The sequence below is a fragment of the Dermacentor albipictus genome, chromosome 6 (assembly GCF_038994185.2).
Source record: "Dermacentor albipictus isolate Rhodes 1998 colony chromosome 6, USDA_Dalb.pri_finalv2, whole genome shotgun sequence".
In the NCBI taxonomy this organism is placed as follows: Eukaryota; Metazoa; Arthropoda; class Arachnida; order Ixodida; family Ixodidae; genus Dermacentor; species Dermacentor albipictus.
The window spans coordinates 141,154,398-141,177,640 of record NC_091826.1 but is presented as its reverse complement, the minus strand read 5'-3'; the positions used below and the strand labels follow the sequence as shown (position 1 = coordinate 141,177,640).

At 48.8% G+C, this 23,243-nt stretch overlaps 1 protein-coding gene across 5 annotated transcripts in view; it reads left to right on the top strand.

Annotated features, from left to right (window-relative positions):
• The window catches only part of LOC139061385 (ATP-binding cassette sub-family C member 2-like), a 223,154-nt gene that overhangs the window by 151,517 nt on the left and 48,394 nt on the right, over positions 1 to 23,243 (top strand). For all 5 annotated transcript variants that reach the window (XM_070541368.1, XM_070541367.1, XM_070541369.1 and 2 more), the window contains one exon: positions 10,405 to 10,571. In XM_070541368.1, the coding sequence (XP_070397469.1) occupies positions 10,405 to 10,571 (167 nt within the window). The remainder of the gene's footprint in view (positions 1 to 10,404; positions 10,572 to 23,243) is intronic.

Here is a 23,243-nt window from a genome sequence, read left to right as displayed (position 1 = left end):
CAAGTTGCTCATACGACTACAGTGCGTACACATCACATGCCACCTCACACACGTCATACATAATCTCGTCAGGTCTACACAACTCATCGCACACATGTCACTCGAGCTCTATGCATTCATATCGCACATCGCATAAATCTCGTGCACTTCGTAAATGTCTGCGTAGCACATCACACAGATCTCGCCTGTTTTCTCTGCGAGTTCGTTCAATATGCATTTCATATCGTTCTTTTCTCGTCAAATCTGTGCGACATGCATCCATCTCGTTCTATTTCTCGTCAAATCTGTGCGACATGCATACATCTCGTTCTATTTCTCACACAAATTTTTCAATAGGGAGGGCACATGTTATTTTCGTTATACTTGAATGATTTGCCGAAGGTCCTAAGTTGCTGTGATATTTTAATGTATGCTGATGACACTGCGATCACAGTAACAGCTGAAAACCATGAGGATCTAGAAGCAAAGACAAACGCTGAATTGAAAAAAATGACAAGCTGGTTTTTTACCAACAAACTAACGTTTAATTCAAGCAAAACCAAATATATGGTATTTAGCTCACGAGCAAAAGTCATTGACAGCTTCCAAATTAACATTTTCATTAACGACCGCTCACTAGAGCGAACACACTCATTTAATTATCTTGGTGTCATTCTAGATGAACTTCTTTACTGGAAAAATCAGATTAGCGCCGTCTGTTCAAAGTTTGCTTCTGGCTATTATGCCTTATTACAGGCCCGTGATTGTTTTAACACACATGCACTGCATACCCTTTATTTTACCCTTATTAACAGTCATCTAACATACTGGGTAGAATCATGGGGTTTGACATACAACACTTACCTTGATCCTATCCGGCGATTACAAAAACGGGCTATCCGAATTATAACACAAAGCAAGTATACTGAACCAAGTAAACCATTTTTAAAGTTATTAAATATCCTTCCTTTTGATCTTTTGCGGTCTTTAAAGATAGCGCTGTGTGTAAACAACATAGTAAAATATACCCACCTTTCAATGCCTCCCTCTTTCACTCTCCTTCTCGACTCACGAGAAACTTCACACATAGTAACTTTAATCTGCCACCGAATAATAACATCTGCAGTGAAAGATTGCTGCAGTTTTCAGGAGACAAGGTTTGGAATGCTTTACCCCCAGAAATAAAACAGCCCCACGAAACAAATAAAGCATTAAGAACATACTTTTTGAGCCTTCTTTGATCTATGTGACAGTTGTTCGCGGTTTGTGTTTGTTGTACAGTGTTGTTCATTACAGATCTTTATTCATTCTCCTGTAAAATGCATATTATATTATTTCCTCCTCATTGTATAGTGTACTTTGGTCTTTCGCCGTGATTTTGGGCTTTACATTTTACACGAGTGTTGTGTCAATGCGATCGTGTATTTTTGTTTCTGAACCCAACACTAGCCTCTGGCTATGGGTTCAGTCAGTGTTTCATAATTTGTTTGGCAAGAGTAGAAATAAAACGAAAATGAAAAAAAAAAACTCCGGCAAACACCCTATCGTGCATCCCCGTCAGAACGCAAGATAATCAGCGATCAGGTCCAAGAAATGCTATGCAAAGCCGTCATTCGAGAATCATCTAGTCCTTGGGTGATTTTGCTGGCGAAGTGGCACTTTTTTGTATTCAGCTGAAGGCCAGCAGCTGAGAGGCATGTCAGGACTTTGTCGAGGCGCTGCAAGTGCTGATGGAAGGTCGACGAAAATATGAGGATGTCGTCAAGGTAGCGCAAGCAAGGCTTCCACTTTAGGCCCCGTAGTGCGGTGTCAATCATCCGCTCAAACGTGGCGGGAGCATTACACAGGCCGAAAGGCATCACGTTAAATTCGTAAAGTCCATCGAGTGTGACAAAGGCGGTTTTCTCCTTGCCTGCTTCATGCATGGGAATCTACCAGTATCCGGAGCGTATAGATGAAGGCTGGAGAAATACTCCGCGCCTTGTAATCAATCTAACGCATCATCGATTCGGAGCAATGGATATACATCTGTGCGGGTTGTTTTGTTCAAGGCGCGGTAGTCTACGCAAAATCGCACTAAGCCGTCTTTCTTACGCAGCAAAACGACAGGTGACGATCAAGGGCTTGAGGATAGGTGGATTATGCTACGCTTCAGCATCTCGGCAACGTGGGTATCGATGATCTGGCTTTCAGCGGACGAAACGCGATATGGCCGCCGGCGCACGATGGAAGTTCCATCTGTGTTTATGCGATGAGCCGTCGCAGAAGTCTGTCCCAGAACAGGAGAGTGGACGTCGAAGGAGTCTTTATGCTTGGATAACAACGCCGGTAACTCCTCCGTCTGCTGTGGCGTTAGATCGGAGCTGATGGTACTAGCGAGAACAGAAGCAGGGACCGGATCCATAGCTGTGGGTGGTTGTGTAACAGCAGTAGTCGAGGTAAGCACAGAGAGTGGCTGAGTGTTCAAGGCGCACATGAGAATGGCACCTTTAGAAAGCAGGACTGGCTCATTGGTTGTGTTGAGTGCAGCCAAAGTGGCCGTGCCGTTGGTGATGCGAACAAGGCTGGGTAGCCAGAGCAATCACATTGGATAAGTAACGGGCTGACGGTGCAACTAAAACATCACCATCGGTGATGTCAGAGTTAACTACAAGGAGTTGTTCGCGGCCAGCGGGCACCATACAATCGTCAGCAGTTCGTAAGCGAAGGCGGGGTTCGTGCACGTCGTCGGAATGGTCGGTCTCTATCAAGTTAACGAGGCGTTGACGGCACGAGATGAAAGCAGATGCCGAAGAGAGAAAGTCCGACCCGCACAGGAAGTCGACACTGTGAACTGGATATGGTGGCGTATCCCGTCGATCGAAACTCTAACGGTGCTTTGCGCCGATGGCCGAATCACAACAGTATTTGCACCATGAAGAAGACCACCACTGTAAGGTCTAGTAACTTTGCGTAGACGAGAGCACAAGCCAGCGTGAATAATAGAAGTAGCTGCTCCCGTATCAATCAATGCTAGGACTGGTACACCTTCTGCACACACGAATAAGGTATTGGCCGGGCACGCTGGAGGAATTGTAGTCTGTGGAAGCCATGCAGCTTTCCCTCCAAAAACTGCACCATCTAGTTTTCCGAACGGTAGTCAGGAGTGCGGGTGGCCGGTTGCAGGGCTGATGTCGAGCGTCGGAGAGGGGAGGGCGAGCAGCGGCGCCCTGGACGATAGTTGCGAGGTGCTTCGGGAGGTGGAGAAAGCGAGCGTGGGGAGAGCCGGCGCTGGTAAGGACTCGGAAGAAGCAACGGGTCTCTCTCATAAATATCGTAGCCACGGCATTCGTCCTGTTGTCGTGTTCGGCAAAAACGCGATATGTGCTGAGGAATACCACAATAATAAATGACGCGGGGTGTAGGCCGGGTAGTGTGAGATGTTATGGCAGGCTGACGGGGTGGTAGAGTCGCCAGATGGTTGGGGGCAGCAGGAGGAGGCGCTTTCCGAACGAACGCTGGTTGCATAGCCGCAACCTGAGCGTACGTGGTGGATGGCGAAGGGGGGCCACAGCTCGCAGCGCAGGTCATGGAGGACAGCTCCTCTTTGATGATGTCGCGCAGGCCAAGAACCGAATGCGTCCAGGTGTTGGCAAGTCGCGATCACATCGCTAACGGTATTTGGATTCTTGGTCGCCAGTGCGTTGAACGCGACCTGGGCAATGCCCTTTAGGATATGACGGACACGATCAGCTTCCGTCATGGTGGCGTCACCACGGCGACAAAGGGCGAGGACGTCCTCGATATTAGAGGTGTATGTTTCCCCGGGAAGATGTGTGCGTCCATGAAGCTTTTTCTTGGCGACCTCAAAATGGACGTTGGGTGCGCCAAAAATCTGCCGAAGCTGGTGCTTGAATGCCACCCAGTCAGGCAAGGTGCTCTCGTGGTTGAGAAACCAAGTCCTGGCAACGTCAGTGAGGTAGAATGCGACGTTGAGAAGCTTGTACATATGATCCCACCTGTTAGACTGACTCACGCGGTCATAATTGTCCAGCCATTCATCAACGTCGTCACTACGGAGGCCAGGGAACATGGTGGGATCGCGCTGCCGCGTGCTGAAGGTCCATGAAGGAACGGCCGGTGGGGCAGAGACAGTGACGCCGGAGGCTCCTGGAGGGTCTTCTTGGAACATCCTGGCAGAAAGGTGAAGCAAGCGGCGGCCTGAACGAAGCTCCAGGGAAACTCGAAGGCGTAGAGGACCAAGGAATCGAAAACAGCCTCCACCAGTTGCGAGACAGCTGTTAGGCCACAATGGTTTATTTCGCAGGTCGTGCGCTAAAGACGACGCCGGTGGCCATGATGATGAATATATGCAGATGAAGAAGATGAAGGGGTGCAATAGTGCTCACAATATATATATATATATATATATATATATATATATATATATATATATATATATATATATATATATATATATATATATATATATATATATATATAGTAGTGGGTAACATGCATGTGGCGCTGTGCGGACTGCCACCGCTGCGGCGCGAGTCCCGAGCTCGGGCTGCTGATGCGAACAGCTAGGACTCGCGATCAAGAGGCACTTGCGATGCCGCGTACGAGCTGCAATAAACCCCCTTTCATTTGGTCGTGCTGCGGGGTAGACCTCGGAAACTGAAACTCCGAAGCCGGACGCTACCGACTGCTGTGACCATGCCTGACGAAAACACGCAGGAAGATGCACCACAGCCTCCGGCGGTCATCGTTTCCGGTGTGTTGCGCCAGCGTGATCCTGCCATCTTTAGCGGCACCGATGATCATGACGTGGAGGATTGGTTGTCATCTTACGAACGGGTGAGCCAGCATAACAAGTGGGACGACGTCGACGTCACCATGCTGCACAACGTGCTGTTTTATTTAAGCGGCGTCGCGAACCTCTGGTTCCGACACCACGAACACGATTTCGCAACATGGAGCACATTCAAAAAAAGTTTCGCAGAAGTGTTCGGGCGCCCCGCTGTGCGCAAGCTTCGCGCAGAAAAACGCTTACGGGGGCATGCGCAACATCACGGTGAAACTTTCACAAGTTACATCGAAGATGTCATTGACCTGTGTAAGCGCGTGAATCCGTCAATGTCAGAACAGGACAAGATAAAACACATTATGAAAGGCATTGATGAGGATGCCTTTCAGATGTTGTTAGCGAAGGATCCGCGTACCGTGGCCGAAGTTATCAATTTGTGCCAAAGTTTTGACGAGCTACGGAAACAACGCATCTTAGCTCGGCGCCCACCGCCTACGGAAGATTCGTTAGCCGCATTAATTATTGGCGACAACCACGTAACTTTGCTGACGCAAATAAAAGAATTTGTGCGCGAGGAGGTCGCCCGACAGCCCTCGATTTTGCCGACCACGGAGAAGCCTTCTCAATGTTTGGCTCCAGCGCTCCGACAGATAATTCAAGAGCAAGTGACCGAAGCTCTTCCACCTCCGTGTCAGCCGGATCCCGTGGCCGCGCCTCTGACGTATGGTAGAGCCATTGCACGGGCGCCTCGTCTGCCGGGATTCTCTCCTCCGCCTTCAGCGCCTCGCCCACCGGTGTTCTATCCTCCGCCTTCGCCTCGCCAGCCGGCGGATCCCTTTTTCAGTGCACAGCAGCAGGGTCCAAATCCTTGGCGCACTGCTGACAACCGCCCAATATGCTATGCCTGCGGTACCCCAGGTCATGTAGTGCGCTACTGCCGCCGGCGCTTGCCGGCCTTCGTGGGCACCCCGCGACGACCCAGCTCCGACTTCCGACCTTTCCGTATGCCTTCACGACCACCACCGGAAGTCTACGCTGCTGATGACATACCGGCACCGCAGTCACAGCTCTACGGCACTCGTCGCTCGCCTTCCCCTCATCGGCGCTCACTTTCACCCATCCGTCCTAGACCCAGTGCCAGTACTACTGATGCGGAAAAGTGCTTTCCGCAGTTCCTGAGGCATGAACTGCGTCATCGTCGGAACATCAAAGTCCTTGTTTTTCCCCCGCTAACGTTATTGAAGTGTCCGTTGATGGCATCAAATCCCTTGCGCTCGTCGATACAGGTGCTGCTGTATCCGTGATTAGTGAGAAGCTTTGTCGTGCATTGCGGAAAGTGGCCATGAAGCCTTCGGTTCCATTGCTTAGAACAGCCAGTGCGCAACAACTACAGCCAGTCGCTATGTGCACTGCCAGGGTGCTGATTCGAGACATTTTGTATTCGATTGATTTCTTTGAGTTAACTTGTTGCTCCCACAATGTCATTCTTGGTTGGGATTTTCTGTCGCGCCATCATGCCGTCATTGACTGTGCATGTGCTGAGGTTCAGTTATCCGTTCTGTGCGATTTGCCATCTCACGACTTTCAAGTTCAGGATCATAGCAGGATCTGTGTAGCTTTAGATACTGACCTTCCTCCTCACAGTGCTGTATTTGTCCCTCTTTCATGCGCATCGCTTGCCGAAGCGACGGCCATGTTTACACCCGCTGCCGTCTTCTTTCGCCGCCAGCCTATATTGTTGCCTTTCGCCCTCCTCACGGTTCACCATGGTGCTGCAGAAATACTGATTTCATACCCACATTCGTACATTTTGACTTTGCACTGTGGCGAGTCTATTGGGACCGTCGGGTCTGTGGATGCTGACGCTATTGTGCATTTCCCTATGGCCGACGACGAAGATACTGTCCACGTAACAGCACTGACACCCCATGTGCTATCTAACCGAGTACCACCAGATTATTTTTGTCGCCCCATCGCCGATGACCTCCAGCCGACACAACGTGAGCGGCTGATTACTCTTTTAAATGATTTTCACGCCTCTTTTGACTGAAACCGAGCATCATTAGGCCGCACAAGTACCGTCTCTCACCACATTGATACGGGACATCACGCACCATTACGCCTTCGTCCGTAGCACGTGTCATCCACCGAGCGTCGTGTCATCACCGAGCAAGTTGAAGACATGCTTGACCGTGGTGTTACCAAGCCATCCTGCAGCCTTTGGTCATCGCCCGTAGTACTCATTAAGAAAAAGATGGCTCGGTTCGTTTCTGTGTGGACTATCGTCGCCTCAACAAGATTACACGGAAAGATGTCTATCCTCTAGCGCGCATAGATGACGCCCTGGATTGTCTACATGGTGCTGAATTCGTTTCTTCTTTGAACTTGCGATCGGTGGATGAATCCGACCGCTCGAGAACAGCTTTCATTACGCCTGATGGCCTGTATGAGTTTACAGTCATGCCATTCAGCCTCTGCAATGCGCCCGCGACATTCGAAAGAATGATGGAAAATATTCTTCGAGGCCTCAAAGGGAAGACGTGTCTGTGTTATTTAGACCACGTGGTAGTTTTCTCCCCTCATTTCAGCGCTCACCTCTCTCGTCTACGCGAAGTCCTTTCCTTGCCACCGCCGCCCTTCAACGTAACTTGAAAAAGTGCCGCTTCGGCGCCCGCCAGCTGACCATACTTGGCCATGTCGTTTCCAAAGACGGCGTCCTTCCCGACCCTTAAAAACTTCGTGCTGTCGCAGAATTTCCGCGGCCGACTCCACTGAAAGAGCTCCGAAGTTTTGATCGGCCTTTGCTATTATTTTCGACGCTTTGTGCGCAATTTTGCCTGCATCATCGCTCCCCTGACGAAGCTCCTGGCTGGCCCAGGTGTGACCTTAGCGATTGGACTCCGGCATGTGACCAAGCCTTCACCACTTTGCGTCATCTGCTTACCTCACCGACTGTTCTATGCCACTATGACGCTAGTGCACCGACCGAAGTTCATACGGACGCCAGTGGCGTTGGTATTGGAGCCATCCTTGCGCAACGCAAACCTGGCTTTCCGGAATATGCGGTTGCATATGCGAATCGTGCCTTCACGAAGGCAGAAACCAATTATTCCGTCACAGTAAAAGAATGTTCGGCTATAGTTCGGGCGTGAAACAAATTTCGCACACACTTGTATGGCCATCCGTTCGACGTTGTGACAGACCACCACGTGCTCTGCTGGCTTGCGTCACTGAAAGACGCGTCAGGCCGTCTTGGACGTTGGGCTCTTCGGCTCCAAGAATTTGACATTCGCGTCATCTACCGATCCGGGCGCCAACATTCTGATGCCGATGCACTCTTCCGATCGCCCATGCGATCCAACGAAACGCCACTTTCACCCATAGAGTGCCCGGTTGCTACACTTGCTGTTACTGACATGCCGTCTGAACAGAGGAAAGATCCGTGGATTGTGTCTCTCATTGACATTCTTCACAGTTCTTCGACGGCTACATGCCCTCTAGCCCTTCGTCGTCAAGCCACCCATTTGGTGCTACGGGACGCCATCTTGTACCGCCGAAACTATCAGCCGGACGGTCGCAAATGGCTGCTAGTCATCCCTCGCCATTTGCGCTCCGACATATGCACGTATTTCCACGCCGACCCACAACATGCTCATGCTGGCGTCCTGAAAACCTACGAGCGGCTCTGCCAGTGCTACTACTGGCGCAGCATGTATTCTTATGTCCGCAAATACATTCGGTCATTTGTAGCCTGTCAGCGACGCAAGACATCTCCTCATACTATAGGCCCTCTGCAACCTTTACCGTGTCCTGCACGTCCTTTTGATCGGATTGGCATTGACCTTTATGGGCCTCTTCCATCCACTGCTAAAGGAACTCGTTGGATAATTGTCGCAGTAGACCACCTCACAAGATATGCCGAAACTGCTGCACTTGCTTCGGCTGCTGCTCGCGACGTCACCGCATTCATGTTACGGCATTTCATCTTACGGCATGGCGCACCGCGAGAACTGCTCAGCGATCGAGGCCGTGTCTTCTTGCCCGAAGGTATTAATGAGCTACTCGCCGCTTGCCGCACTATTCACCGCACCACTACCGCGTATCACCCACAGACTAACGGTCTAACGGAGTGGTTCAACCGCACTCTTGGTGACATGCTCACCATGTATGTTGCGTCTGATCATTCCAATTGGGACGATGTCCTCCCTTTTGTGACGTACGCGTATAATACCGCCGTTCAGGCTACCACAGGCTTCTCCCAATTTTTCCTTCTTCATGGACGTGAACCATCCACTACCCTCGACACCATGCTACCATATCATCCGGATGGCTCTGAATACACCCCTCTTTCCGAAGTTGCTCGCCATGCTGAAGAGTGTCACCAACTGGCTCGCTCGATCACGTCGTATACCCAAGGAATCAACAAAGATCACCACGACAATGGGCAGCCCACACAGTCCTTCACCGTGGACTCTCACGTCTGGCTTCAGCTGCCCTTCCAATGTCCAGGCCTTAGCCCAACGCTTGCTCCGAAATATCAGGGTCCGTACCGGATCGTCGCGTGTACATTGCCGGTGAATTATGTGGTCGAACCGGTGACGCCATCTTCGGACAAACGCCGCCGTGGTGGCGAGACGGTTCACGTCAGCCGCCTGTAGCCGTACCACGACCCCCTTATCGTGTCATCACCTTAGCTCGCCAGGATGGCTCCTCTTCGCCGCGGGGGCAATTGTAGTGGGTAAAATGCATGTGGCGCTGTGCGGACTGCCACCGCTGCGGCGCGAGACCCGAGCTCGGGCTGCTGATGCGAACGGCTAGGACTCGCGACCAAGAGCCACTTGCGATCCCGCGTACGAGCTGCAGTAAACCCCCTTTCAATATATATATATATATATATATATATATATATATATATATATCGTGTATACACGAATACACGCTCTTCTATGCTCTCCCATCGTCTCTCTAACTCCGCCACGTGACCGTGTTACCACACTTCACGAGTATACTTTTTCCACTTTGACACTCCTAATGCTAACGTATTAAAAATCTTTTATGCGAAGCATATTACGAGAGCTCAATCCAGCTCCTCAGGCGCGGCGGTGTCGCCTTGAAACCACGTGACACCGTGACGTCACGACAGAGGAGGAGTGGCTTTGGCTCAAGTCTTGCAAGATGGGCTCGGTGGGAATCGAACCAGAGTCTCCGGAGTGTGAGACGGAGACGTTACCCCTGAGCCACGAGTTCGATGCTTCAAAGCGGTACAAAAGCGCCTCTAGTGAATGCGGTGTTGCCTTAGAAACGAGCTGTTTCTAAGTCTCAGGCGTGCGTCGCTTGCTCAGGCGCACATTTCGTTGCCGTGCCGAACGCTGCGTTGCTCGACGCTCACCGCGTCCAATGCGGGGCGTCCAAGGCGAAGCAGAGTAACGCATGAGTTGTTTCTTCGTCTAGCCGAACCAAATATAGCCAAGCAACAGCAGTTCACCAAGCTAAACAGTGGTTCAACAACTAAAATAAAGGCTAGTATGCTTCGCATCCTGGGCTTAACCTTACCTAAGCCACAGCCATTTTTTTTTCAGGCAGAAGGATCAGGACACACAGATTCCTTGTTTATTCTTTGTTTTTACATCCCGCAGGATCCAAGCCTTGTGCGGGGTACGCTGCGTGGCAACCTAGATCCCACACAACAACACTCCGACGACGAGCTATGGAAGGTACTGCGTCAGGCCCACCTCGCCGACTTCGTTTCCAGCCAGCCGCTGAAGCTGCTACTTGAAACGGGAGACGGAGGAGGGAACCTCAGGTGACGATGCCGAGATTCCTCGGCAATAAAAAAAAAAGTCGCAATTTCGCCCGGAAGGCGAAGTATCGATTGTGATAGCGAATTAGCAGACAGCTATACGCACTAAGAATAGTATATTTTTCGGCTGTATATACATGGAAACATTCGCTTACTAACTGAATTAAAAGCACGGTGTCAGCGCGCCCAAACAAACATGAACACTTTGCACGGTGACCACGCACACTCACTGTCAAAACACTGACATGAGCAAACGCGGCAGCAGCAGCGACCGAAGTCACCTTTGCCTGTGGCTACAGCACTAACTCAGCAGCAAGAACACGTCACGCGCAAAGGTGTGGCCTCAAGATACTGCGCGCCCGTGCAAAGTGCGCAGTTGCTAGCAGACGGGTTCGGGGGCGCTACCGAAGCCTCACCTATCGCGCTGACTCCCTGATTTCCTCCCTTCCGCGCGCGATATTGAGCGGCGATCGTCAGTTCCCGTCGGGCGCGATCACGAAATGCGCAGTTGCTGCAGGAGCAGAACGCTGCGCCCCCTCCCTCCCTCCCGCAGCCTTTCGCGCAACGGAAGACTTTGCTCTCCACTGTCCTCCCTCGCGCGTGTCAGATGGAGCCTCCCCGTGCGTGCTTGCACGTACAGCATACGGCGCGTGGCGACGCTGTTATCGCCTTTGAATTTGATACCGAACATCAGGTCGGCTGCAATTATGCACATGGTGTGTCTATATGATTGCTATCGCATTAAAACCATAGTGACATCCTCAAGGAAAGCGTGCCGTTTATGTGCATATTTATTTCAAGATATTTTAGAGACCCCAGGTGCATTGAGTAAGGGAGGCATCACTGCAAGAAAGTTGTACGCGTGAATACCGCAAAGATAAGTAGAAATAATCTTACAAAACAGCGTTACAATACAACAAACAGTAAGATTACGGGTTACAGTAAACAATCATCGTGTAAATTTTATCCCGCACATTGCTTGTGCACGTTATCAAATATCTTGCAAAACAAATGCCGTTTAAAGCATGAAAAGCAGAAGGATCTCAATACCGATGTCAGTGTGCAGGCAAAGCAAGAAGAAAGGAGATAGCAGGGAGAAGAAAGGCAAGGAGGTCAGCCAGACGAGCGTCCGGTTTGCTACGCTACACTAGGGGTAATGGGTGTAGGAGAAGGAAGAGAGGATGAGAGTGAGCACTGAGTGTGGGTCGCATCGGGACACTATAAGCGGTATCTCAAACCGGTGCACTTCAAGTAGTGTGCTAGTGCATGAATCGCTTTTCTGTGCCCGTGAAGGTGTGGCTACGGTCCGAGTACCTTTGACTCAGGAAACGTTCTCGAGTACAGTTGGCTTAAAGTTGTCGTTGTACGTCGTAGCGAAGACAAATACACAATAGGTGCTCGATGGTTTCCTCGCACCTACAGGAGTCGCACATTAGGCTATCAGCCATTCCCATGCGATAGAAGTAAGCTTTCGTGAATGCCACTCACAGCCACAAGCACCACAACAAGGCTGTTTCGCCGCGGCAAAGGTTAGATGGCAGTTGTAGCCGTAGCAAGGCGTCCAGCTATGCCATCGGCAATTGAAGGCACTTAAACTCCAGAGAGCTTGTGACTTTTTGCATGCAAGCAGATGAAGTTACGAAGTTCCCTGGCAGCGTCCGTCCTAGCCAAAGGCACTACGCGCCTGGGTGTCTTCATGGGCAGACCGGACAGACCTGTCAATAACGTCGTTGCCGATGATACCACAGTGACGAGGAACCCGCTGAGATATTATGTGGCGCCCTGTTTGAAGAGGATGTTGGTGGACTTTCCTGATGTCGGATATCATCAGCTCGTAGGTTCTGTGATGTAAGCAAATAAAACGTATGGAACCTGGCCTGCTTCTGATATTTGATGCTTGCTCTTACACTGCGGTCCTGATCCCCTTTATAGGCAAAATGGTGACGGTGTTGTGTTTCTGGGCATGTCGTTGTGGCACCCACTACATTTTGAAGATCTATAAGGAATGTGTGCGTGTACAGGAAAGAAAAGTACGTCTCTATATTCAAGCTGCAAAAGAAAAGAAAGGATTGGAATTATACTTACACTAAATGCAACACGCGTGTTCTTTTAGTTTTAGAGGAATTGCCCGTGACCGCACTTGCCACATTGTGCAAACTGTGTACAGGGAAGTTAACGGAACTGAAAACCGCCTTTATGGTCCTGAAGGACTGGAAAACCCATATTTTGTGAGTGGTCTCTTGGTTAAGAGCCCCTTGGTAAAACCTTTAAAGAAATACAATGAAATCAAACGAAAGCATTCGGGTAATAATTTATCATGACCCCGCATGAAACTTGCAAAACGCGTCCTGGTATCACATTTCTCGGTGTCCTGCGCCTACCGTTAGAGTTACGCCAACTGCATGTATGTTTCTTGAGTTTATGTGTGAAAAGACAGGGCATGTGGCAATCAGATATAGCAGCAGGAAATGTTTACCGCTGTTTAGCGCTTCTTGTCGCGAAGGCCGTTTATTTCGTTGTCCTATGCCTGGGAGGCGTACGATAAATGAGGCAATGAATGGGGCTAGCTGGTTAACGTTCATCACTACGTTGCGCTGCTTTACAGTGGCAAAAAATAAGGACAAACGGAATAAGGATGAGGACGGACGAAGTGCAAACTACCAACTCTTTATTATTGCCGTGGCAATTGTACGGACATTGCAGGCTGCCGTCGGCATCACCGTGATGTTCCGTACAAATTCAAGGCACCATCCCCGCGAATTCATGAATTTCACGCGCCGCTTGGTTATACGGCCAGCCGTAGTGGGGGATTTGGGATTAATTGTGACCACCAGGGCATCAACAACGTTCCCATATTGCACGGCACACCGGCGTTTTGCAATTCCTCCCAACGAAATGCAGCCGCCGCCGCGACCGGGATTTGATCCCGCGTCCTTAGCCGCGCAATACCATAGCCGCTAAGCCACCGCGGCAGATGCCGTCGCGTCGCGTGCTGTACGTGCGAGTGTAAAGCATGCGGAGGAAGCCGACGGTCGCGGCTCAGCCTCGCGCGCCCCAGGGAGGAAAGTCTTCCGTCTCTCGCGAGGCGCACTCTGGCAGCGACTCTCCATGGCTCGGCCGGGCACAGTCGTGCGGGCCGTATCTTGAATTTTCCAGTGTTTTTTTTTCCTCTAGCAAAAATAGCAAGAGGTCGTACAAGGAAAACGGAGACGCGCACAGACACACCTATGTGTGCCTTTGTTTCTCTTCTACGTCATTGAGGTATTTGCACTACAGGAAAGAAACTGTAAAGTGTTACACCAACAAGCTCTATACTGACGTATTTTGAAAGCAATCTGGGTTGGGGGCAGAGTCTAGATGCGCCGACGGCTCATGGCTGCGTGCGTGGTGTGTTCTCGCTGCTCAGTTCGCGTTGATGTGGGAGACGGCAAGAAGGTCACTTCGCACAATTCCTCACGCCAACGTTTTGACAGCGAGTGTTCGCGGTCATCGCGTGGGATCTGTTCTGTTTTTCGTACGCGCTGAAATCATGCTGGTTAATTTAGTTAATAAGCGAATGTGTACGAGTGCATACGGACGGTAAAACTACTATGGTTACTTTCGTTTGCGGGCTACTGCTTTGCTATCGCAATCGATGCTTCGCCTTTCGCGCGAAACTGCGACTTTTTTTTTTTTTGACAGATCACCTTAATATTGTTACGTAGAAAGACGCAGACGAAAAGCTATATACAAGTATATTTACAAGAAAATACGCCGCACTTGGCGAAGATGATGATGATGATGATGATGATGCCTCAGGTAATGGCACAAACCCACTGAGAGGGATAGGCCACGAATCGGGTGGTAATATGACTCAATACATAAAATAAAATAAATTGGTTAATAAATAAATAACTCGAAAAAAAAGGAAAACAAATAATCCAAGGTGTAAAATAAACTATGAATACATGAGATGAAGTATTGATCAATACTATGGTAAGCCTTGCGTTGATAGGAATGTTAAAAAAAAGGATATACTTAAACTTGAGTAAGTTAAATTATGAATAGTAATAGTAAGATTTGAACTGTGAATTCGTGCTTTTACTTTTTGAATTTTCTAAACTGCAGTAGAAATAAATCAATTCTTCAAACTAGAAACTATTAACAAGGCATTCTTTTTGTGCCATATAGGAAATTATAAATGGCTAGGCAAACGTTCCTGTGGCTATATCCCAAAACTGTTGCTCCAAGGGAAAGTATAACAGTGCTGCTTAAAGGTAATCCTAAATTTTGAAGTGGAATTTCTAGACATAGTTTTCGATGATTAGAAAACCGCCGGCATGATAATAATCAATGATCTACAGTTTCTGGTTCATTACAGAGGTAGCATAGAGGGGATACCGCCAGACCACATTTGTGCAAGTAAAAATTAAGTGTTGGAATACGGCAACGCAGCCTGGATAATGAAACTTCACATTTCCGGTTAGGACACCATTGCCGGTTCCAAGAATAATTTAAGTGTAAAAAATCTGAAGATTTTGCTAATGACAGAGCTTTTTTGTCCTCGCTCAAAGGAAATCTCCGATATCTGGCTGCAGTAATGTGCGCATTTGCCGGCAGCACAAATAGCACAGGACCTGCTAAAAAAGCTCTTGCTAAGGAATCGGCTTTTTATTAATATGAATGTCTCGGTGGCCAGGGACCCATACTATATGCACTAAACTTAAGTGAGGTAGAGCTAATGAATAAAACATGTTTCCGGTTGGCGACTTTGTACACGCAGTAACTGCGCTGCATACGGATAGAGAATCTGTGGCGATAATAACTTTTGTAATATGAATTGGCAATTTCCGCAAGGCAAGAACGATTGCCAGTAGTTCGGCATGAAAAACTGATGTGTAATCTGGTAGGCGAAGTGAAAAAGACCAATTGAGGGATGGTGAGTAGATACCCACACCTGCCTTCTCTTCACACGAAGAAGCATCGGTCGCAATTACGTTTATTTTGAAACGGGTCAAATAATCTTGTAAACGGTCATTCAAATATGTTGTGGGCAGAAATTTCGCATTGTGCGGAAAAATGTTTGGCAATTCAATTTTCAGTGACCCCGGAGACCTATGGAGCGGAATTATTTCTCTAAGGCGAACATTTAAAGGTGCTAATTGCGCTTGCACAAATACAACTTGCGGGATATGGAACCGTGACCACGTGGTCTCAAAAAATGGACCTGGTTCACAAATATATGCATATTGTCCACGTCGTAGCGAAGAGTCATAAGCTCTTAAGTAGGTTTGAACCGTAAGCATGAAGAATCGTGTGTGAAGTGTAGGTAGGCGCACTTCCTGGTATAATACATTATTAGCAACGAATTTAGGAAGACCTAAACATAGTCGAAGAGCTTCTCTTTCTAACAGAAGAAGGGGCCTTAATTTATATTTTGCATTTCCGGAGAACAAAACACAACCAAATTCTAGAATCGGTCGTACATACATACGATAAATCATAATTAATGTGTCACTTCGCATACCAGAGCGTCGGTTACTGACTCTACGTAGTAAACCTACGGCTCGTGTCGCCTTCGTTCCAATATTTTCTATGTGAAACGCCATTTCAGTTTTCCGTCATATGTGATGCCCAAGTATTTAAGCGACCCTGCCTGAGGAATGGTACTCTGTTCATATACTAATGATGACTGTACCGGCCTGGAAAGTGGAAAAACAAGGACCGCGCTTTTGTTTACGGTTAGTGACAGGTGCAGGTTGTGAAGCCACGTCTGTAGAGTACAGAGGTACGTTTGCAAAGACAGGTGAAGGGAATTGATGTCTCTGGCTGTCGCGAAAAATGCAATGTCATCTGCATAGACATACAGATTCACATCCTGGTGCAGTGGTACTGAACTCGTCAACAGGTTAAATAGTATAGGAGACAGAACAGCCCCCTGGGGCACCCCTCTTGTCTGACCAAACATTCTTGAAGAAAATCCGTTTTGAAAACAATGAAATTTTCTGTTTCTTAGAAATTCAAAAATCTATGCCGTTATATATTTAGGAAAATTGTAGGAGTGTAATGTGTCCAGCAGTAGAGAGCACTCAACGCTGTCATAAGCTTTTGCTAGGTCAAGTGTCACTAAAGCGCTAACTTCTTTTCTATGCTGAGCAAGTTGGATGCGGTTTTCCAAATCTACATGCGCACACCAAATTGAGAGACCGGGCCAGAAACGTATTTGACTAGGGCTCAGCAACGAGTTTTCAGATATATGATCCATCATACGATCATATAAAACTCTTTCAATTAGTTTTACCATATTTGATGTAAGAAAGATAGGCCTAGTGTTGTCAAGGTTGTAGCCAGCTCCTTGTTTTTTAAGCAGCGGAATTACTTTGGCTGTCCTCCATTCTGGTGGAATCCAAGCATTTTGAAGAGAATAATTAACTGCGTTGAGAATGTCATCAGAAGACATTTCAAACAACATTTTTAGCATGGCATTGGAAATGCCGTCAGGACCTGGAGCTGAGGCAGGCAGAGATCTAAGCACTTCAGAGAGCTCTGACACTGTGACTTCCACGAAGTCATCAGCGATGGGAGGTCTTGGTGGCCCAATCGGCAAACGTGATGTTAAGCGTAGCGCTAAGCCGTTTCCTATGAATTCTAACGAAGCAGATACCTCGCGTGGTGAAAGTATTATCGATTCAGAATTCGCTGGTGTTGGCATGAATTTTCTATATCGAAGGAATCTGAACAGAGCTTTTTTGTTGCTGGGCTTAGAGAGGAATTTATATGTTTTATATGGAATAGAGAGGAATTAGAGAGGAATTATATGTTTTATATGGAATATATATGTTTATATACTCGTGTTTGGCATTCGAAACTGTTCTGTTGAACGCAGCAGCTGCGAATTTATAATCACTCCAGTTACTCGGGCATGGATTGTAAAGTAATTTCTTCCACGCGGCTTTTCGTCTTCTATATTCCCGCGTGCAATCCGAATTCCACCAAGGAGAGGTAGTATTTTTATTTATCTGAACATTAAATTGGGACTTTTTAAAGGAACTTTTGACTACTGCGCAAAGCCTCATGGTTTTGATGTCATTCGGTAGCGTTTTCTTGGAACTGAGTACCGTTTTCAAGATACTCTGAAATTTCTGGTAATTGACAAAAGTACGCGTCGGAGACTCCATGGGAATAACAGGGCAGACAATGTCGAACCTAATGGGTAGATGGTCACTATTTGAAGCTGAGTCGACAGTAGACCAGGAAGTTACGGAAATTCCTGAACTGGCAAATGTTAGATCCAATGCCGATTTAGAAAGACCCTGAATAAAGGTAGTTGACTTCGTGTTTAAGCAACAAAAATTTTGATTAATTGCCCAATCGGATAATCACTTTCCACATGAGTCTGTTTTGAAACCCCAAAATTCATGATGCGAATTAAAGTCTCCGGCTATCACAATTTCTTTCCGACAAGAGTTGACAACGGTATCGAGGAAGCGAGTATCATGCACGCCTCTGGGAAAATATGTATTAACTAAGGAAAATGGGGAACAACCAGGAATAGTTACATCTATTGCTAGTATCTCACACTCCGTAGACATATACTGGTAGGAAATTTTTAGTTTGTGGCATATTTTAGTTGCTATGAAGAAAACAAGTCCTCCGCCTCTCGATGGACGGTCCAATCGAAATAAACGATAATTTTGCATATGAAAATCTTGCCCATTGGAGAGCCAAGTTTCCTGCAAAAGGATAATGTCCGGAGAAAGTTGTGAGCAAAAATATATTAAATGAGTAGCTACAGAAATAGTGCAACGGCAGTTCCACTGTAATACCTTTATATAACCTACGATGAATTAATGCCTGCTTTAGAAACCGCTTGCTCTAAAATACTGTCTTTCAAAAAATCTTTCTTCGAAAGGCTGTCTTTACCGTACTTTGTTGGTTTTGATTGAGGATCATAGCTGGAAGAGTTAGGATTAGAATCTCACTTGGAAAGAGCATCTTTCACAAACTTTTTGGTTTTTGAGTGCGGGACAGAGATCGATGAGCTATCGTTAGGTGATCTTGTGCGTTTAAGAGTTGGGAGGTTCATGTCTACATCCTTGTTGTTTTCCGACACTGATCCAGAGAAGCATCCGTTGTCGATCTGCTGAGTTGAAGTTGATAGCCTCGCATTGTCTGCGTCTTGTACAATAACTGAAGAGGGATCCATTAGTTGTTCAGCATTCGATGTTAGGGTCTGTGTAATAATCTGCGAGCTAGCATTAGAACTCGCTGAAGGAGTGAAAAGCTGAATCATTTGTGATGTCAACACTTGAGCTATAGTTTCCGACAGGTTTGATGTTAGTCGTTCCATAGCTTTTGACAACGCGTTTTCGACCGCTGTCGCAATGGAATCGGAAAGGGCTGAGTCTGCAACCATTTGCTGACGGGCTGTCACTCCTGCATATCCCTTAGACCTCCCCTGGACCTTAACAACAGCATCACGGCGTGAGCAACGTCTCCTTTAAATTAAATCTACAATTTGCATTTCCTGTGATCTTGCAGGACAGTTCGAGTAGTTGGCGGAATGACCACCGCCACAGAGACAACATTTCTCTTCTTTGGAGGAACAATCACTAAAACTGTGGCTGTCTCCACACGCACGGCAGCGGGGTGCAGATCTGCAGCCTCTGACGCTGTGGCCAAATCGCCAACACTTGCTACATTGCAGAATGCGTGGAGCTACAGCGTCTACCTTGTAAATTAGGGGCCAGACCTTAATTTTTGTTGGCCGCATCGTTCCAGCACATGTAACTATGACTGACTCTGTTGGTATCTTCTTATTATCAATCACTCGACTGCACCGGTTAACGGAGATGACGCCAGCTACCGAGAACATTTCTAAAATCTCCTCAGGGGTTAAAGTGACGTCCGCCCCTCGTACAATGCCTATGGAGCATGCGAGATGTGGTGGTACGAAACAGCTCACCGGAGGGGAAGCGAAGGTGGTACAACTGAGTAGTTCTTTGACACAGGTGTGGTCTGGCGAGCAGCATAGTATGCCACCTCTGCCGAATTGACGGACCTCTGCGATTTGACGGATGTGGTGTGAGGCCTTTTGCGATTCGCCCTGAATCGTTTTTGGGTTTTTCATATTGATCGTCCCTCCGTCGGTCGGCACCATGTCCACAGGAACAGTGCCGCCTCCACTGCGAAGAAAAAACTCAAACGGCGGCTCCTGAAGAGCTACCGAGGCTGACCACGGGGAAGCCCCGTAGCCAGGCGATGCTACAGATATCAAGCAAGGCTAACACAAAAACACATCAGAAAAAAACATATATAAAGGTTATGTGAAGTTACAAGCTGACCAAAGAAAATACCACCCGATACTTGACCTAAGCCCCCAAAGCAGGAGAAGCCAGAACCGAGGAACGCGAATCCTAAGCGCAGAGCAAGCACACTGCTCGCCTCTTCACGATCGCAAATACTGTTCCGTAGCACTACCCCCGGTGGCAAAAGCGCCGTCCCGGAGCGACTAAAGGCCGGGCTCGGAAGCAGTATAGTAGGCCTTGAGCCTACTGACACGCAGGACATGACTAGATGCCAGAGGAGAGGACGAGGAGCAATTTCGTACGTCACAGGCGTCACCTGGCGCAGCACGCGGTAGGGCCCTGTGTATCGCGAAAGGAGCTTCTCTGAAAGTCCGCCGTGACCAGATGGCGACCACAGGAGCACGAGCGCACCAGGAGAAAACTGTACGTCACGATGGCGGGCGTTGTACTGACACTGCTGAGTGGGTTGTGAGGCTGTCAGTTGAGCACGGGCACGCTGGCGTGCATGGTGGGCGAGGGCGATGGCGTCGCCCGCATAGTCGCGTGTTGAGATCGCAGCAGGACGAAGTGCCGTGTCTAGGGGCAAGGTAGGTTCGCGACGGTATATAGTAGATAAAAGAGAGAAAATCCGGTGGTGTCGTGCCGGGAAGAATTGTACGCAAATGTGATGAAGGAAGTGTACGCAGTGTCCCAGTCGTGGTGGTCCTTGGAAACGTACTTGGACAGAATATCGGTAAGAGTACGGTTTAACCGTTCTGTCAGACCATTCATTGGTCTGAGGATGATAAGGTGGTAAGCCTGTGTTGCATGGAGTAGGAACGAACAACGTCGGCGATAACTTTCGAGAGGAAGTTTCGACCACGGCCAGTAAGCAACTGTCACGGGGCTCCATGAAGCAAGATAATGTCACGCAAGAGAAAATCCGTGACGTCAGTGGCGCAACTGGTACGGAGAGCCCACGTGAAAACGTATCGGCTGGCGTAATCAGTTAGGATGGCTACCCATTTGTTCTCAGATGATGACGTGGTAAAGGGACTTAGGAAGTCTAATCCAACACGAAAGAACGGTTCCACAGGGACCGTGATCGGCTGTAGATGACCGGCAGGTAGCACCTGAGGTGTTTTCCGACGCTGGCAGGAATCACAGGCAGCAACATAGCCTCGGACGGAGCGAGCGGGACCAGGCCAATAGAAGCGGTGGTGGACGAGGTCGTACGTCCAAGATGTCCGGCAGTGGGTGCGTCATGCATTCAATGAGCACAGTCTCTCGTTGATGTTTTGGCACCACAAGAAGAAGATCAGAGCCGTCAGGGAGGAAGTTGCTTCGATACAGAATGCCGCCCTGGAGGACATATTGGCCAACGAATGTGTCGATAGGTGTAGAGCGCAGACGCTCGGTAAGTGCTCGCAGCGATAGGTCTCGGTACTGCTCATCGGCGATGGTAGCGAAGGCAGACACAGAGAAAATGCCGTTGGCGCTACTACTGTCGGCGTCGTCAGGCTCGTCTACCAGGTAGCGAGACAGGCAGTCAGAGTCCTTTGTAGTCGGCCAGATTTGTAAGTGACAGTATACGAAAATTCTTGGATGCGTAAGGCCCAGCGACCAAGTCTTCCTGTAGGATCTTTCAGTGAGCATAACCAGCAAACCAGCAAACAAAGCGCGTAATGGTCGGTGACAATGGAAAAGGGTCGGCCATATAAATATGCGCGGAATTTTGCAACTGCCCAAACCAGGGCCAGACACTCACGCTTAGTGATGGAATAGTTGCGCTCGGAGGGTGAGAGCAGCCTGCTGGCGTAAGCGATAACGCGGTCGTTGCCGCGTTGGCGTTGTGCCAGTACTGCGCCAATTCCGTGACCGCTGGCCTCAGTACGGACTTCGGTAGGTGCAGAAGGATCGAAATGGGCCAGAACGGGACGCGTTGTGAGAAGGTCGATCAGATGCGAGAATGCAGAGGCCTTCTTATCGCCCCACTGGAAAGGGGCGTCTTTTTTCAAAAGCTCGGTTAGTGGTCGTGCTATGGCGGCGAAATTTTTCCCGAAACGGTGGAAGTACGAACAAAGGCTGATGAAGCTGCGCACATCCTTGACACACTTCGAATCAGGGAAGTGAGTAACAGCATGGATCTTGCCTGGGTCCGGTTGCACTCCGTTCCCGTCAACGAGATGTCCAAAGACGGTAATCTGGTTACGGCCGAATTGGCACTTCGATGCGTTGAGTTGCAGACCGGCTCGACGAAAAACGTCCAGGACTGCTTAGAGACGCTCGAGGTGCGTAGCGAACGTTGGGGAGAATACTATAACGTCGTCCAAGTAACACAGGCACGTGGACCATTTGAAACCGTGAAGATAGGAGTCCAACATGCGTTGAAAAGTGGCAGGGCTGTTACATAGATAGAACGGCATCACTTTGAATTGATAAAGACCATAAGGTGTTACAAAAGCAGTCTTCTCGCGGCCGAGATCGTCCACGGCAATCTGCCTGTAGCCGGAGCGAAGGTCATTAGAGGAGAAACAGCGAGCACCGTGGAGACAATCAAGGGTGCCATCAATGCGAGGTAGAAGATACACGTCTTTTTTGGAAACCCTGTTAAGGTGCTGATAATCCGCGCAAAAGTGTCATGAGCCATCCTTCGTTTTGACCAGTACTACAGGTGACGCCCATGGACTACATGACGGTTCAATAATGTTCTTGGCAAGCATTTTACGAACTTCTGCGTGAATAACTTGACGCTCAGCCGGTGACACTCGATACGGACGGCGATGAATAGGAGGGACATCACCGGTATTAATGCGATGTTTAACAGCTGTAGTTTGGGCCAAAGGACGATCGGTAAAGTAAAAAATATCATGGTAGGAAAACAGAACGCGGTAGAGCTCACGCGTGTGCTCGGAAGGCATGCCGGGCGCGATCATTTTCTGTAAGTCGGCGATGGTACAAGTTCCCGAGTGTGATGGTAGAGGAGGATCAGACGAATTGTCGCCTACTGCAAGAGATGCTACTGAGTGATGCTCGAATGAGCAAAGCTCGGCCAGAGACGTGCCGCGCGGCACCACTTGTGTCGTTAAGCCAAAATTGACCGCAGGCAGGCAGAAGCAATTCGCTGTAATAGATAAAACTGTATGAGGTACTGTGATCCCGCGTGTGTGGAGGATGTCTTGCATAGGAGCCACGATGTAGTGACCGTCGGGGACTGGTGGGGATGACACTAAGTGAACGTAAGTCAGTGCCGAAGGTGGCAAGCGAATGAAGTCGTCGGAACTGAGGCGACTGGGGTGTGGTTCAGCGGGATTCAGAACAGGCAAGTCAAGGCGTAGAGTACTGGCGGAGCAATCGATGAGAGCAGAATGTGCGGAGAGGAAGTCTAAGCGGAGGACGATGACGTGGG